General features: G+C 46.3%; 2 protein-coding genes across 3 annotated transcripts in view; one reads left to right on the forward strand and one right to left on the reverse strand.

The window, feature by feature from the left end:
• LOC134927249 (pituitary tumor-transforming gene 1 protein-interacting protein-like) overlaps positions 1-11,665 on the reverse strand; it is a 195,623-nt gene extending 183,958 nt beyond the window's left edge. The window contains exon 1 of the mRNA XM_063921446.1: positions 11,387-11,665. Coding sequence (XP_063777516.1) covers positions 11,387-11,501 — 115 coding nt within the window. The 5' untranslated portion in view covers positions 11,502-11,665. The remainder of the gene's footprint in view (positions 1-11,386) is intronic.
• Positions 11,666-11,888: 223 nt separating this feature from the next.
• The window catches only part of DUS3L (dihydrouridine synthase 3 like), a 67,103-nt gene continuing 61,279 nt past the window's right edge, over positions 11,889-17,712 (forward strand). The window contains exons 1-4 of one of the 2 annotated variants that reach the window (XM_063921444.1): positions 11,889-12,055; positions 14,608-14,700; positions 14,914-15,190; positions 16,411-17,007. In XM_063921444.1, coding sequence (XP_063777514.1) covers positions 14,609-14,700; positions 14,914-15,190; positions 16,411-17,007 — 966 coding nt within the window. In that variant the 5' untranslated portion in view covers positions 11,889-12,055; position 14,608. The remainder of the gene's footprint in view (positions 12,056-14,607; positions 14,701-14,913; positions 15,191-16,410; positions 17,008-17,712) is intronic. The other variant, XM_063921445.1, reaches the window with a different exon arrangement.

The raw sequence follows: 17,712 nt of genomic DNA on the forward strand, positions 1-17,712 counted from the left end.
CGTCTCAACACCCTGAGCAAAATCACAATCTAAAATCATAAAAATATGTTTATTTCAATATAGTTTTGTGGCTCAAGTTCAGAACATGGGACCCCCTGGACTAGCATAACTAAACTGCCTCAGAACACTGTCCACATGGACATCTGTTGGGAATAGTAACCTATGGGGAGCACATCAAGCCCGCGAGGGTACACGTTTTAATGTTCTGAACAAGTGTAATGCTGTTCTGAAGCAGTTTAATTATGCCAACCCAGAGGGTCCGATATTCTGAACTTGAACTAGTTTTGTCAGTTTTAGTAAGAGTTACTCAGCAAAGAGCCCTTATCTAATTGTTGGGAGGCTAACCAAGGGGAAAAATTGGGGTCCTCAATTCAAAGTCATTTCCTTAATATGTCACTCTAAGATTGGACACCCCTGGTCCAGGTGAAGACTGACATATAGGGACGCTTGTGTAACCTTATGGTCTGTTTGTCTGGATAATTTTAATTTTAAATCATGGATACATAGATATCAAATATTATAACCTCCTACAGGATCTATCTGTAATTAAACACCAGAAGTTCTTCTTTTCCTTTAAGGTTTTTATTCAAGTGGCTATGAATGATTTACTAATTGTAAAAATGCCATGTGGTTACCATGGCAACCAGTCACATGACACATGATGGAGTGAGCAGAGATGCCTTGGAATGTTCGTCTCGCTCCAACTCCCTCTGCAATCATATGACCACAATCTTTTAACAAAGGTATACACCTTTTTTCTTTTAAATAAGCAGAAAATGCATTTATGTGGGATTGCACATTTAACTTTCACAGTATATTACTGCCTACATTAATTTGATGCATCTGTATTTTACAGTTCCTCCCCTCTCATATTGGGCCAGATGTACTAAGCTTGAAAAGTGATAAATAATAAGAATTTACTTACCGATAATTCTATTTTTCATAGTCCGTAGTGGATGCTGGGGACTCCGTAAGGACCATGGGGAATAGCGGCTCCGCAGGAGACTGGGCACATCTAAAGAAAGCTTTAGGACTATCTGGTGTGCACTGGCTCCTCCCCCTATGACCCTCCTCCAAGCCTCAGTTAGGATACTGTGCCCGGACGAGCGTACACAATAAGGAAGGATTTTGAATCCCGGGTAAGACTCATACCAGCCACACCAATCACACCGTATAACCTGTGATCTGAACCCAGTTAACAGCATGATAACAGAGGAGCCTCTGAAAGATGGCTCACAACAATAATAACCCGATTTTTGTAACAATAACTATGTACAAGTATTGCAGACAATCCGCACTTGGGATGGGCGCCCAGCATCCACTACGGACTATGAGAAATAGAATTATCGGTAAGTAAATTCTTATTTTCTCTAACGTCCTAAGTGGATGCTGGGGACTCCGTAAGGACCATGGGGATTATACCAAAGCTCCCAAACGGGCGGGAGAGTGCGGATGACTCTGCAGCACCAAATGAGAGAACTCCAGGTCCTCCTCAGCCAGGATATCAATTTTGTAGAATTTTACAAACGTATTTGCTCCTGACCAAGTAGCTGCTCGGCAAAGTTGTAAAGCCGAGACCCCTCGGGCAGCCGCCCAAGATGAGCCCACCTTCCTTGTGGAGTGGGCATTTACAGATTTTTGGCTGTGGCAGGCCTGCCACAGAATGTGCAAGCTGAATTGTACTACAAATCCAACGAGCAATAGTCTGCTTAGAAGCAGGAGCACCCAGCTTGTTGGGTGCACACAGGATAAACAGCGAGTCAGATTTCCTGACTCCAGCCGTCCTGGAAACATATATTTTCAGGGCACTGACAACGTCTAGCAACTTGGAGGCCTCCAAGTCCCTAGTAGCCGCAGGCACCACCAATAGGTTGGTTCAGGTGAGACGCTGAAACCACCTTGGGGAGAAACTGAGGACGAGTCCTCAATTCCGCCCTGTCCGAATGGAAAATCAGATAAGGGCTTTTTCAGGATAAAGCCGCCAATTCTGACACGCGCCTGGCCCAGGCCAGGGCCAACAGCATGACCACTTTCCATGTGAGATATTTTAACTCCACAGATTTAAGTGGTTCAAACCAATGTGACTTTTGGAACCCAAAACTACATTGAGATCCCAAAGTGCCACTGGAGGCACAAAAGGAGGCTGTATATGCAGTACCCCTTTTACAAACGTCTGAACTTCAGGGACTGAAGCTAGTTCTTTTTGGAAGAAAATTGACAGGGCTGAAATTTGAACCTTAATGGACCCCAATTTCAGGCCCATAGACACTCCTGTTTGCAGGAAATGTAGGAATCGACCCAGTTGAATTTCCTCCGTCGGGCCTTACTGGCCTCGCACCACGCAACATATTTTCGCCAATTGCGGTGATAATGTTTTTGCGGTCACATCCTTCCTGGCTTTGATCAGGATAGGGATGACTTCATCCGGAATGCCTTTTTTCCTTCAGGATCCGGCGTTCAACCGCCATGCCGTCAAACGCAGCCGCGGTAAGTCTTGGAACAGACAGGGTCCTTGCTGGAGCAGGTCCCTTCTTAGAGGTAGAGGCCACGGATCCTCCGTGAGCATCTCTTGAAGTTCCGGTTACCAAGTCCTTCTTGGCCAATCCGGAACCACGAATATAGTGCTTACTCCTCTCCATCTTATCAATCTCAGTACCTTGGGTATGAGAGGCAGAGGAGGGAACACATACCCTGACTGGTACACCCACGGTGTTACCAGAGCGTCTACAGCTTATTGCCTGAGGGTCCCTGGACCTGGCGCAATACCTGTCGAGTTTTTAATCATGTGGAAGACTTCTGGGTGAAGTCCCCACTCTCCCGGGTGGAGGTCGTGCTGAAGAAGTCTGCTTCCCAGTTGTCCACTCCCGGAATGAATACTGCTGACAGTGCTATCACATGATTTTCCGCCCAGCGAAGAATCCTTGCAGCTTCTGCCATTGCCCTCCTGCTTCTTGTGCCACCCTGTCTGTTTACGTGGGTGACTGCCGTGATGTTGTCCGACTGGATCAACACCGGCTGACCTTGAAGCAGAGGTCTTGCTAAGCTTAGAGCATTGTAAATGTCCCTTAGCTTCAGGATATTTATGTGAAGTGATGTCTCCAGGCTTGACCATAAGCCCTGGATATTCCTTCCCTGTGTGACTGCTCCCCAGCCTCGCAGGCTGGCATCAGTGGTCACCAGGACCCAGTCCTGAATGCCTAATCTGCGGCCCTCTAGAAGATGAGCACTCTGCAACCACCACAGGAGGGACACCCTTGTCCTTGGTGACAGGGTTATCCGCTGATGCATCTGAAGATGCGATCCGGACCATTTGTCCCGCAGGTCCCACTGGAAAGTTCTTGCGTGGAATCTGCCGAATGGGATTGCTTCGTAGGAAGCCACCATTTTACCCAGAACCCTTGTGCATTGATGCACTGAGACTTGGCTCGGTTTTAGGAGGTTCCTGACTAGCTCGGATAACTCCCTGGCTTTCTCCTCCGGGAGAAACACCTTTTTCTGGACTGTGTCCAGGATCATCCCTAGGAACAGAAGACACGTCGTCGGAACCAGGTGCGATTTTGGAATATTGAGAATCCAATCGTGCTGCCGCAACACTACCTGAGATAGTGCTACACCGACCTCCAACTGTTCCCTGGATCTTACCCTTATCAGGGAATTGTCCAAGGAAGGGATAACTAAAATTCACTTCCTTCGAAGGAATATCATCATTTCGGCCATTACCTTGGTAAAGACCCGGGGTGCCGTGTACCATCCATACGGCAGCGTCTGAACTGATAGTGACAGTTCTGTACCATAAACCTGAGGTACCCTTGGTGAGAAGGGTAAATTTTGACATGAAGGTAAGCATCCTTGATGTCCCGAGACATCATGTAGTCCCCTTCTTCCAGGTTCGCAATCACTGCTCTGAGTGACTCAATCTTGAATTTGAACCTCTGTACGTAAGTGTTCAAAGATTTTAGATTTAGAATCGGTCTCACCGAGCCGTCCGGCTTCGGTACCACAACAGTGTGGAATAATAGCCCGTTCCCTGTTGCAGGAGGGGTACCTTGATTATCACCTGCTGGGAATACAGCTTGTGAATGGCTTCCAAAACTGTCTCCCTGTCAGAAGGAGACATCGGTAAAGCCGACTTTAGGAAACGGCGAGGGGGAGACGTCTCGAATTCTAATTTGTACCCCTGAGATATCACCTGAAGGATCCAGGGGTCTACTTGCGAGTGAGCCCACTGAAATTCATTGAGACGGCCCGTGCCTCCCACCGTGCCTGATTCTGCTTGTAAAGCCCCAGCGTATACTGAGGGCTTGGCAGAGGCGGGAGAGGGTTTCTGTTCCTGGGAACTGGCTGATTTCTGCAGCCTTTTTCCTCTCCCTCTGTCACGGGGCAGAAATGAGGAACCTTTTGCCCGCTTGTCCACGAAAAGACTGCGCCTGATAATACGGCGTCTTCTCATGTTGAGAGGCGACCTGGGGTACAAACGTGGAATTCCCAGCTGTTGCCGTGGCCACCAGGTCTGAAAGACCGACCCCAAATAACTCCTCCCTTAATAAAGCAATACTTCCAAATGCCGTTTGGAATACGCATCACCTGACCACTGACGTGTCCATAACCCTCTACTGGTAGAAATGGACAACGCGCTTAGACTTGATGCCAGTCGGCAAATATTCCGCTGTGCATCACGCATATATAAAAATGCATCTTTTAAATGCTCTATAGGCAAAAATATACTGTCCCTATCTAGGGTATCAATATTTTCAGTCAGGGAATCCGACCACGCCAACCCAGCACTGCACATCCAGGCTGAGGCGATTGCTGGTCGCAGTATAACACCAGTATGTGTGTAAATACCTTTTAGGATACCCTCCTGCTTTCTATCAGCAGGATCCTTAAGGGCGGCCATCTCAGGCGAAGGTAGAGCCCTTACAAGCGTGTGAGCGCTTTATCCCCCCTAGGGGGTGTTTCCCAACGCACCCTAACCTCTGGCGGGAAAGGATATAATGCCAATAACATTTTAGAAATTATCCGTTGTTATCGGGGGAAACCCACGCATCATCACACACCTCATTTAATTTCTCAGATTCAGGAAAACTACAGGTAGTTTTTCCTCACCGAACATAATACCCCTTTTTTGGTGGTACTCGTATTATCAGAAATGTGTAAAACATTTTTCATTGCCTCAATCATGTAACGTGTGGCCCTACTGGAAGTCACATTCGTCTCTTCACCGTCGACACTGGAGTCAGTATCCGTGTCGGCGTCTATATCTGCCATCTGAGGTAATGGGCGCTTTAGAGCCCCTGACGGCCTATGAGACGTCTGGACAGGCACAAGCTGAGTAGCCGGCTGTCTCATGCCATCACTGTCTTTTATACAGAGCTGACACTGTCACGTAATTCCTTCCAACAGTTCATCCACTCAGGTGTCGACCCCCTAGGGGGTGACATCACTATTACAGGCAATCTGCTCCGTCTCCACATCATTTTTCTCCTCATACATGTCGACACAAAAGTACCGACATACAGCACACACACAGGGAATGCTCTGATAGAGGACAGGACCCCACTAGCCCTTTGGGGAGACAGAGGGAGAGTTTGCCAGCACACACCAGAGTGCTATATATATACAGGGATAACCTTATATAAGTGTTTTTCCCCTTATAGCTGCTGTATAGTTAATACTGCGCCTAATTAGTGCCCCCCTCTCTTTTTTTAACCCTTTCTGTAGTGACTGCAGGGGAGAGACAGGGAGCTTCCCTCCAACGGAGCTGTGAGGGAAAATGGCGCCAGTGTGCTGAGGAGATAGGCTCCGCCCCTTTTTCGCGGACTTTTCTCCTGCTTTTTTATGGATTCTGGCAGGGGTTAAATGCATCCATATAGCCCAGGAGCTATATGTGATGCATTTTTTTTTGCCATCCAAGGTGTTTTTATTGCGTCTCAGGGCGCCCCCCCCCAGCGCCCTGCACCCTCAGTGACCGAAGTGTGAAGTGTGCTGAGAGCAATGGCGCACAGCTGCAGTGCTGTGCGCTACCTTGTTGAAGACAGGACGTCTTCTGCCGCCGATTTTCCGGACCTCTTCTGCCTTCTGGCTCTGTAAGGGGGCCGGCGGCGCGGCTCTGGGACCCATCCAAGCTGGGCCTGTGATCGTCCCGCTGGAGCTAATGTCCAGTAGCCTAAGAAGCCCAATCCACTCTGCACGCAGGTGAGTTCGCTTCTTCTCCCCTTAGTCCCTCGATGCAGTGAGCCTGTTGCCAGCAGGTCTCACCGAAAATAAAAAACCTAAACTAAAACTTTCACTAAGAAGCTCAGGAGAGCCCCTAGTGTGCACCCTTCTCGTTCGGGCACAGAGATCTAACTGAGGCTTGGAGGAGGGTCATAGGGGGAGGAGCCAGTGCACACCAGATAGTCCTAAAGCTTTCTTTAGATGTGCCCAGTCTCCTGCGGAGCCGCTATTCCCCATGGTCCTTACGGAGTCCCCAGCATCCACTTAGGACGTTAGAGAAATCACTGTGATAAAGCACCAGCCAATCGGCTCCTAACTGCCATGTCACAGGCTGTGTTTGAAAAATGACAATTAGGAGCCAATTGGCTGGTGCTTTATCACAGTGATATTTATCACTTTTCAAGCTTAGTACATCTGGCTGACTATTTGCAGAAATGATGCTGCCAGCAGCCAGTTACACATTATAGCAGGACAAATATTGTATGAAAATAAAGCCCTAAGTGCTTTTCCCTTCAAGCGCGGGTGACTAGATCCTGCTACAACAGCACTGACACAAGGAACTTGTAATTTGCTTGAATAAAACTACACATTGCTGTCACTCGTTGACTTGATAGACTAATCATTGGTCCAACCCACAAACTGTCTGCACTACACTGTCTTAGAGGTCTACTTTATAAGTCAACTTAAAGTAGGAGTTGCCATCAGTGGGTTAGCCATCAATGGTAACACTGATGGGTAACTTTGATTGTTTGAAACCATAGATAGGGAACTATTGACAGTTTTTCCCTAAAAATGGTCAACCCTGCTCTATTACTCTCTGGGTAGTGGGCCAACCACAGGTTAGGGCTGAGCTTAGTGTTGGGGGACTGAGCTAGGCTTTGTGTCCTGGTGCCAGGATGAAACACACACAAAAAAAATAAAAAAATTTGCAGGGATGTGTGTCATGGATGACGTTGAACCATTGGATCTCCACAGCCATCCCTAACTCTAAGTAGTAATGCTTCAGGCCAGTGATGGGCAACTAGTGGCCCTGGGGCAGCATAAATCCACCATGCTTACACCTGCAGACTCCGACTCCTTCCTTCCTTATGGTTAGACTTATCTGTTATAGCATGTAACAACGCCTGCTTATATTATTGCAGATAGAAGTCTCTTTCTTCGTTGAGTAAATATTTAAATTTATTGCTAAGTTTATCCATAATATATGAAGTGTGCCTATCACTGCTTTAGGACCAAGAAATTCCCAAGCTGTCTTAAAGGCCCCATACACACTGGCAGATAACACTGCACGATATGAACGTTCTCATTCATTAATGAACGAGAAGTCGTTCATATCGTGAAGTGTGTAGGCACCAAAGATGAACGATGCGCGGCTTCGCACTCGTTCATCATTGGTGCCCCGTCCCTTATGCATGCAGGCCAATATGGACAATCTCGTCCATATTAGCATGCAGTGCTATGGAGCCAGGTGACGGGGGAAGTGAAGAAACTTCACTCCCCCGTCACCTCCCCCCTGCCGCCAGGTCGCCCGTCGCCGTATCTGCCGTTGGGCAGCTCGGCGGCGGATCGCCAAGTCTGTAGGGGGCATTAGATAGTCAATCTGGGGTTGAACTATATCTTACAGCACTTGTATCGACCAAGCACCTATACAAGGGTTTTATTTGTTGACTTTGGGGGTAATTCTGAGTTGATCGCAGCAGCAAGTTTGTTAGCAATTGGGCAAAACCATGTGCACTGCAGGGGGGGGCAGATATAACATTTGCAGAGAGAGTTAGATTTGGGTGGGTTATTTTGTTTCTGTGCAGGGTAAATACTGCCTGCTTTATTTTTACACTGCAAGTTAGATTTCAGTTTGAATACACCCCACCCAAATCTAACTCTCTCTGCACATGTTACATCTGCCCCCCTGCAGTGCACTTGGTTTTGCCCAACTGCTACCAAATTTGCTGCTGCGATCAACTCAGAATTAGGCCCTTTAATACAATCGTCCCAAGTGTCCTGCAGTCCAAACTTCTCTCCTTAGGGGTTCCTGTATCAACATGCTCCTGGATTGCAGATTTTTTTTTACAGCAAGGACACAGGTGGTGAAAGTAGGAAAGTTCATCTAGTGTGTGTTCGATCAGCACAGGGCCCCCCCCCAAGGATGTATACTCTCTCCCCTGCTTTTCTCTTTATACACCAATGACTGTATTTCAGCTGAACAATCGGTAAAAGTCATAAAATTTGCGGATGATACTACCATCATTGGATTAATCAAAGACGAAGATGAGGCTGATTAAAGAAGCGAGGTGGATCGGCTATCACAGTGGTGCGGCAGGAACAACCTCGACCTAAATCCCCTTAAAACGGTTGAGATGATGGTAGATTTTAGAAGGAAACCTGCTGCCATGCGCCCACTTGTGATAGCCGATAGCGTGGTGTCGTGGGTTGACTCCTTTCAATTTCTGGGGTCCACAATTTGCCATGACCTTAAATGGGGGCCAAATATAGGTTCCATTGTCAAGAAGGCGCAACAGCGGCTGTTCTTCCTGAGGCAACTCAGGAAATTCAATATTTCACAGAAACTGCTGATTATCTTCTATACAGACATTGGGGAGTCTGTTTTATGCTCTTCGATCACAGTCTGGTATGGAGCTGCCAATGAGTGTGACAGACGGAGGCTACAGAGGGTGGTGAGGACCGCAGAAAAGATCGTTGGAGCCGTTCTCCCCTCTGTTCAGGACCTCTACCTGTCCAGAGTCAAGATGCGGGCAGGGAAAATTGTGGCAGACAAGCTGCACCCTGGTCACGTCCTGTTTGAAACACTTCCATCAGGCAGGCGCTATAGGTCCATTCTCGCCAAGTTGACCAGAACCAAAAAAAGCTTCTTTCCACTAGCTGTCCACATACTAAATTATGCCTAACAAGACTGGTGCAATGAACTTGATAAACAGTAATGAGCGCTTAGAAAAGTTATGTGGCACCTGTAAAAAAGTTTTTTTGTTAGCATATGTTTACAGCTCTTTTTAGGAGCTTTGTTGCGGTATGGCACAGTCCATGAGAGATCTAACTATCCCTACCTCACTCCCAGTCCACGGGATTCCTCAGCCTGATGGTAAAAGTCGCTGATCTCTCCGGCGGCAGAATGTCCTTGTAATACCGCTATCCACCAACGCGTTTCGTGCTGTACCTAGCACTTCTTCAACCTTGAAGAAGTGCTAGGTACAGCACGAAACGCGTTGGTGGATAGCGGTATTACAAGGACATTCTGCCGCCGGAGAGATCGGACGCCGCCGAGTGACGTCACCCGTCAAACCCCGCCACACTCCGCCTCTCCGCTGGACGCAGCGGTAGAGGAGAAGAACATCTAAGCCACGGACAGCGACTTTTACCATCAGGCTGAGGAATCCCGTGGACTGGGAGTGAGGTAGGGATAGTTAGATCTCTCATGGACTGTGCCATACCGCAACAAAGCTCCTAAAAAGAGCTGTAAACATATGCTAACAAAAAATCTTTTTTACAGGTGCCACATAACTTTTCTAAGCGCTCATTACTGTTTATCAATTTCCATTATTTTATTTGAGCAGCTTTAATAACACAAAGCGCATGAAACATTATATTTACAGTGGTGCAATGAACTGCTATGTAATTATAAACAGTATTTTATACTAATGTATGTTATGTGTGTATGTGTGTTTTGTTATGCCTTTTCCTTTTATGTTACTTTGGTGAAGCATTGTAAACCGCAAACAATTCCTAGTATACGTGAGTATACATGGCCAATAAAGTAGATTCTGATCATAAAGCATCTCGGTTATGACTTAAGTGAAAATAGTGTAGAAGTGAGCCAGTGGAGAAGTTGCCCATGGCAACCAATCACCATTTACACAAGCACATTATAAAATGATTGGTTGCCATGGGCAACTTCTCCACAGGCTCACTTCTCCACTCTTTTCACTGCTTAGTACATCTACCCCTGTATAATGTGGCATTATACCCGATACCCATATGATAATCTCAGCCATCTCAAACTAGTCTCTGTAATCACACAAGAGTTATGCGAGGCTGCATTTAGTGTATCCACCATTAGACACTTATGGGCCTTGCGCTGTGGTAGGAGCAGGTAGGGTGGGTGGTAGGAGCAGGTGGGGTGGGTGGTAGGAGCAGGTGGGGTGGGTGGTAGGATCACCACCCCCACTTCCCCTCTCTCTTTTGTGCACAGGGTAGTAGAAGGCCGGTGAGAGGAGCAAAATGGGCCCCCCATTTCTGTCCGACTGCCAGGGCCCAGGATTCCAGTTCCGGCAGTCCCCCCCTGTTGGTGGCCGTGCTTACGGCTACAATAGTCAGTGACGGTTAGTGGTCGCGATGCTACTAGTGACCTTGTGGAAGCACTTCTAAATTGCAGTGATGGTCAATGGAACGTGAAAGGTTAGCTGTGGCACCATCCGCTTACATTCTGCCAATTCCTTCTGGCATCAGTGCAGGTTCATTGTCTGTGACATATAATCCTCATTTAGTGCAGATCTTTATTTAAACCAGATATAAAATATGCACGTTGCAATCAGTGGAGACACCAGCAGTGTACACAAATAGGTCAAACAAGTCTGGCTTCAAGTTTTTAACCCGGCAACAAATCCGCACTGAGTCCAGCATGCCGTAACGCAGCGCTCAGCAGGTCCCCTATAAACCTTCTGTGTTATGCGCCATGCTTTGCGTTGGGATTGAATGCCATGACACTTAATTATCCAAACTCACTGTCAGCAACTTCTTAGAGACAGAACGCTGACATAATTATTCCAAAGGGTTTATAAAATAGATTACATGGCAAGTCTTTTATGGACAGTATAGTGCTAGTGCGCTCCGAAAGGGCTGTACTGTAGAGTTGGCATATAGAAGACTTTCATGCACAAATTCAGTGATTTGTGTCAACTTTAAATATAAATAGATCAGTCGGGCGACAAAGAACTGAGGATTCCCAAATACATCCCTATCTGACAGATATTACTCTTCTATGTTCCTAGCCTTTGCAAACGCAAATATCTGATGAAAATTTTTATATATATATATATATATATATATATATATATATATATATATATATCTCATGGCATATACCTTACTATTTACAGCTAGGCAGCCCATTGTGTGTCCCCCAAGAGACCCCCTCCCCAATCCCAGCCCTGAGTCTTACGTCTGGAGAGAGGGACTGGTGCTGGGGTGCTGATGGCCTGGCTCCCCCAAACCATGGCCAGGCTGAGGAGCAGGGGCAGGATCCACAGGCGGTGCTGCATCCATCTGTCCTCCATGGCTGCTGCTGCTATGTGACTGCAGGATTCAGATCCTCCTAACCTGACACAATGTATCGCTGCTGCTGCTGCTGCAGGCAATGCAATAACTTCCGGGAGATGGAGCCAGGAGCCTCTGCTTCCTGCTACACTGACCCTGACATTAGCTGCACGGTAGATACACACCTCCTGCTGCTACTGCTGCCCCTGCATGCACTTTTGTCCCCACTGTCTTATTTCACACACATACATAAGATATGAATAAAATACACCACTGGATCTTGATTAGAGATTGCACTGCAAATAATGCCAGTTACTGTATGTCACATGACAGTCACGAGTGCCGGCTGGGCTAGGATATAATTGTGGAGATAAGGTGTACGTTTGTGAACAGAGTGTAACGGAACCCGATTACCGCGGAGATGTTTCTGTACGGAGTCGGACTGATAAAAAAAAGCCCACCAGCGGCTAATGGGGGACCGCAATTAAGGTTGCACCCAGTGAAATCTCTCCTTTTCCCAACTCAGCGTGGAGAAAGCAGTGGCGTCCCAGTGTATCAGCCACAGACACGTTACGTGTGTATATTACCTATAGAGCATAGTGACTGTATTGCAGTATGTGTTTTATGAGATGATATCTGGCCCCACAATCATGTATTAACGCTCCTTCTATATTCAGTATATATATATATATACCACATTGGCAGTCATAAAGTACAGCATGTAAGCAAGGTGAAGCCTTTAGAATTAATGTCCCAGCAGATTGCAAGCTTGTGTGCAAACCCCTCTTACCTCTCTGTCTGTCTGTTATTATCCAGTCTTGTTCTATGACTGTTTTGTTCCCAGTTGTGAAGTGCAATGGAATATGCTGGTTCTATTAAAGTAACTGATGATAATAAAAGTAATACTGCAATCCCTCTTCTAAAGTTAATTGTTACTTGTTTGTTTTTGTGCATACATCTAAAAAAAACAAACAACCAAACTACTTACTGCAATATTTGTATCGGTGTGCATTTGTATTACTTAGTCCACAGGTTCTTCAAACTCGGTCCTCAGGACCCCACACAGTGCATGTTTTGCAGGTAACCCAGCAGGTGCACAGGTGTATTAATTACTCACTAACACATTTTAAAAGGTCCACAGGTGGAGCTAATTATGTCACATGTGATTCTGTGAGGAGACCTGCAAAACATGCCCTGTGTGGGGTCCTGAGGACCGAGTTTGAGAACCTGTGACTTAATCACACTTATTAAACCATGTTACAGCGGTTCTCAAACGCAGTATTCAATGCGCCCCAACGCTCCAGGTTTTAGGTTTATCCATGGCTCAGCACAGATGGTTAAATCGAATTGACTGAGGTGCTAATTTAGGGGTCTATTTACTAAGCCTTGAATGGAGATAAAGTCGCTGGAGATAAAAGTACCAGCCAATCAGTTCCTAACTGCCATGTCACAGGCTGTGTTTGAAAAATGACAATAAGGAGCTGATTGGCTGGTACTTTATCTCCAGCAACTTTATCTCCATCCAAGGCTTAGTAAATAGACCTCTAAGTCACTTGTGACCAAGCATGGATAAACTTTAAAACTGGACCGTTGGGTGCCTTGAGGACAGCGTTTGAGAACCTCTGCCAGAATACATTATTTAACCTAGGAAGTGTGTTTTCTGGATGGAGTTAATGGAAGACTCGTTAATTACATTTGTATGGAAATGAGTAAAATATGAATTTAAGCAAAATAGCTGTTTTATTCACTATGATTATATACTGTCTAGGTTTAAATTACATATTTTTCCAGTAAACGTATAACTGATTACTTATATAATATCCTATTCTCATAGTAATATAGCAAAAGACTTTGTAGTAAAATGTATTTAGCATTATTGCTTCAGTGCAGAGGTTCCCAAACCCTGTGGGTAATTAGGGTGCATCGCGGCAGTGATCGCAGTCTGATTTACTTTGTGGAACGCGCACCCCGGGAGCCCAGTGAGATGCTATCAGCATCTCAGGGCTGCGATCGCTTCTGCCTGATTGACAGGCAGAGGCGGTCGTGGGGTGAGAGAGGGCGTGCCAACGGCGTTTAGAACGCCGTTGGTGGTGCGCAGTCCGAACAACAGAGGGGGTGGCGGGCTGCCGCGGCAGAGTGACATCACATGCAGCTGCTGCGACCCGGGATGCGATGAGTAGCGGCCTGCTTGCGTGCAGGAGCTGCGCTGGCAGGGAGCTACTCGTCAGGTACAAAAGCATCGCCGCTGTGCAATGCTTTTGCACCTGTGCAGGGGGGGGGCTGACATACGGAGCGGATTAGCCCTGTGATGGGCGTCCCCCCGCATGTCAGAGAAACTGATCGTAGATGTGCTAAATTTAGCACATCTACGATCAGATCTGAATTAGGCCCCCAGTCTTCAAGGATACCCAACAGTTCCAGCTAGGTGTCCTGGAAAATATGAGTACAGGTATATTCATTACTCACTGACACATTTTAAAAGATCCACAGGTGCAGCTAATTATTTTACTTGTGGTTCTGTATTGAGACCTGGAAAATGTGAACAGTTGGGGGTCCATGAGGACTGAGTTTGGGAACCACTGCTCTAGTGCACAGGTTCTCAAACTCGGTCCTCGGGACCCCACACAGTGCATGTTTTGCAGGTAACCCAGCAGGTGCACAGGTGTATTAATTACTCACTGACACATTTTAAAAGGTCCACAGGTAGAGCTAATTGTTTAATTTGTGATTCTGTGAGGAGACCTGCAAAACATGCACTGTGTGGGGTCCCGAGGACCGAGTTTGAGAACCTTTGCTCTAGTGCAGTGGTTCTCAAACTCGATCCTCAGGACCCCACACAGTGCATGTTTTGCAGGTAACCCAGCAGGTGCACAGGTGTATTAATTACTCACAGACACATTTTAAAAGGTCCACAGATGGAGTTAATTATTTCACTTGTGATTCTGTGAGGAGACCTGCAAAACATGTACTGTGTGGGGTCCAGAGGACCGAGTTTGAGAACCTGTGCTCTAGTGTATTCACACCATATTGGAGCTCCATAATAAAGACTGGGTGCTAAAGGATAGACCTTGATGTAAGAGGCTCCTGCTCACAAGTTTACTTTACTCTTGTTTTTCTTTCTTGCAGAATGGCAGAAGGAGACCATCCGAGCAATGAAAATGGCAAAGTGGAAGCTGGACCTGAAGATTCTGACAGAGGTGTAGCTGCTATTAAAGCCCAGTAAGCAAGACATATAATAAATAATGGGTTTATTATTATTTTATTTTCAGCCAGCCCTTATAAACCATTGAATGACCGCCAGATCTAGTATACAGGCTGCCTTCTATGATAAGAGCTTCTGATAACATTGACAATATGTATGTAAAGGCAGGCTTATTCCTTTTAATCTGGGACACCCATAATGTACACAGTTGTATGTTCTTATTCCTGCAGATATTTAACTACCAAGGAGAAATTTCATGGTTTTATTGATTCGGCCAATAAAGAAGACACAGAAGTGACGGTTTCTTCTGAGCAGAGCAGCGATGCTGGTGAGAATAGTGATGTCTCAACAGAACCTCAAGCGAAAAGGACTAAGCTGGACGATGACCACGATGAGCGAAGTGAAACGAATGAAGAGAAGAAGAGGGCGAGAGGCCAGAACAAAAGTCGACCTCACGTGAAATTTTCACACCTTGAGCAGCAACGGTTATGTCCATCAATCACACAGGTATGGCTGTAGGTCATGGCTGCAAACTATGGGACAGATGTATTAAGCCCGGAGAAGTGAAAGGTGATAACGCACCAGCCAATCGTAATGGGTTTGAAAAATGACTGTTAGGAGCGGATTGGCTGGTGCGTTATCTCACTTCTCCAGGCTTAATACATATGCCCCTATGTTGCCTCAGCTGCGGCTGTATGGTTCCATTTTATTTACATTGCCTTTTGTAATAACTCTGACTAGCCTGTCGCTGCCTGCCGTTTTACAGAGCAGCTGTATTATAATTTCCTGGTATTTAGGTTTACGTTACATCTCTGCGCTGGCTCCATCGAGAGTTAGGTGACACAGACAGGAAGTAGAGAGACTACCGAAAGCTTTTTGTTGTGTCTGCTATAGGATCCCATTATACATGATTGCACTACCAGTGGTTCCCAGACTGATTTTAGGGTGCTTTGAAAAATAATTAAATTTAAACGTTTCTTATTGAGAAATACAGCAACAACTATTAGCTTGAGTCAGGTATGTGGTAGTGGACAGGGTTGTGCTTCTGTTTGTCCACATTCTTTGACTGTCAGCCTCCAATGCTGTTTTTTTCTCTCCCATGGACCATAAATAATTAATTTGGTCCTTTACTACCAACCCCTTTACTACCAACCCGTGGCACCCCTGCACGTACCCCAAAGGACCCAGTTTGGGAGCCACTGCTTTAGACCGTTTATATTAATATAGTTCAGAGGTTCCCAAACGCGGTCCTCAAGACACCCCAGCGGTCCAGGTTTTAAATGTATCATGCTTGGCCACAGGTGACTTAATTAGCACCTCAGTCAATTTGATTTAACCATCTGTGCTGAGCCATGGATATACTTAAAACCCGGAGCGTGCCTTGAGGACCGCGTTTGGGAACCTCTGATATAGTTCCTGTTAGGTCTGAGAATTTAAACATTTGAGCATTTAAATGCTGTTCCTGCTTAGATGCAACACAAGTATCTATTGCAACCATATGGTGTATTGGTAAAATCCAGGCTTTCTTTTCTAAACAGTCTTACTTTGCTGGTCCCAGATGACCTTCGATTAAAGGGGGTGTTACCTTAATTTTACTCCAATCCCAAAGCAGAGCAAGAAAATATTTAAACATTGCTGCTTCAGTTCTGAGGTTTTTTTTGTTGTTCTTTGGAATTGTGTTTGTGCAGTAAGAGTAAATCGTATCCCATGCTTCTCTTTGCTTATAGGAATGTGCCAGCAAATGTTTTTTCACTGACAAATGCAAGTTTTTGCATGACATTGAGAAATACTTATCGGGGAAGCAAGAAGATATTGGCCCTAAATGCTACCTGTACGAGACTTTTGGTAAGTGCATTTATGGCATTACTTGCCGTTTTGCTAAATCACATTTGGGCGAGGATTTCAAAAACCTGATCAATGAGGAATTGATAAAGCAATGGGAAGGAAAAGTTTTGGTAAAAAACAGTCTGGGCAAAGACCTGCAGCAGCAGTTACGAAAGAAGAAAGTTTCATTCGAGAAAGCAGAGAAGTACTTGAAGCTTTTGAACAAGCCCCCAAACTCAAGGAACGTGGAAGACAAAGCTGAGGTTGGTCCTGCACCTCAGGGTGTCTCAGTGGGATCTGCTACTACTGAAGGAGCTGACATCAGTGTGCGCGCCGGCAAGATCGATACGGAGGGAACAACTGGTCTTCCTGCAAGTGAGATCAGCACGGAGTCTCCGGGGCAAATGACACATGGTGGCCTGCGGGAAAATGCTCGGGTGACGCTCGGAGCTGTAACGGATGAGGATATTATAAGACTCAGGCCATGTGAGAAGAAAACCGTGAGTACTCCTGAAAACCACCGTGATGCTTATCTCGCCTAACGCTAGAACATGCATATGTGACATATACTGTACACTACAGAGATCCGTTATTCAGGCACTTTGTGTGACTGGGCGCATCTAGTCACTGTGAGCGTCTCCGTCCGCGCGCATGTACAGAGACGCTCTGAATGGGAAGCGGCTCCTGCACTCCCGGCATGACTAGGCGGACCGATCGCCTAGTCACGCCGGGAGTGCACGCCTGCGACTAGGCAGGGTTAGTTAACCAAGGCTCCATCTGTATTTGGTGCAAACGCAGGATTACTGGAGGGGGTTTTTCAAAAGCTTGATTTTAGAACAGTTGTCGCCAGCCAATGAATGATTCATAATTGGCGTGTAACAAGCTATAGTCTGCCCCAAATAAAGTGTAGTTTATGTAGTACAGTACGTCAGACGTATGCAGGCCCAATGATCACGATAAGTCACCAGATTTTCTCACTGGTGCGCCGATTGAGCACTCAGATCCACAGACACGCACACAGCAGACATGGTAGGTAAATCTGCTGCCACTGGGCATGTGCAGCAGCTCTGTGCATGTTCTGGTCGCTGGGCAGGCTATGGGGAAGGGGTGTCTCCAGCCAACTGGAACCCCCCCGTCACATTTGCATTTGGATGTTATACAGAAAACAGATGTAGAGGGACTTTTCTATTTAACTGCGATATGCA

The sequence above is a fragment of the Pseudophryne corroboree genome, chromosome 5 (genome assembly GCF_028390025.1).
Source record: "Pseudophryne corroboree isolate aPseCor3 chromosome 5, aPseCor3.hap2, whole genome shotgun sequence".
NCBI lineage: Eukaryota > Metazoa > Chordata > Amphibia > Anura > Myobatrachidae > Pseudophryne > Pseudophryne corroboree.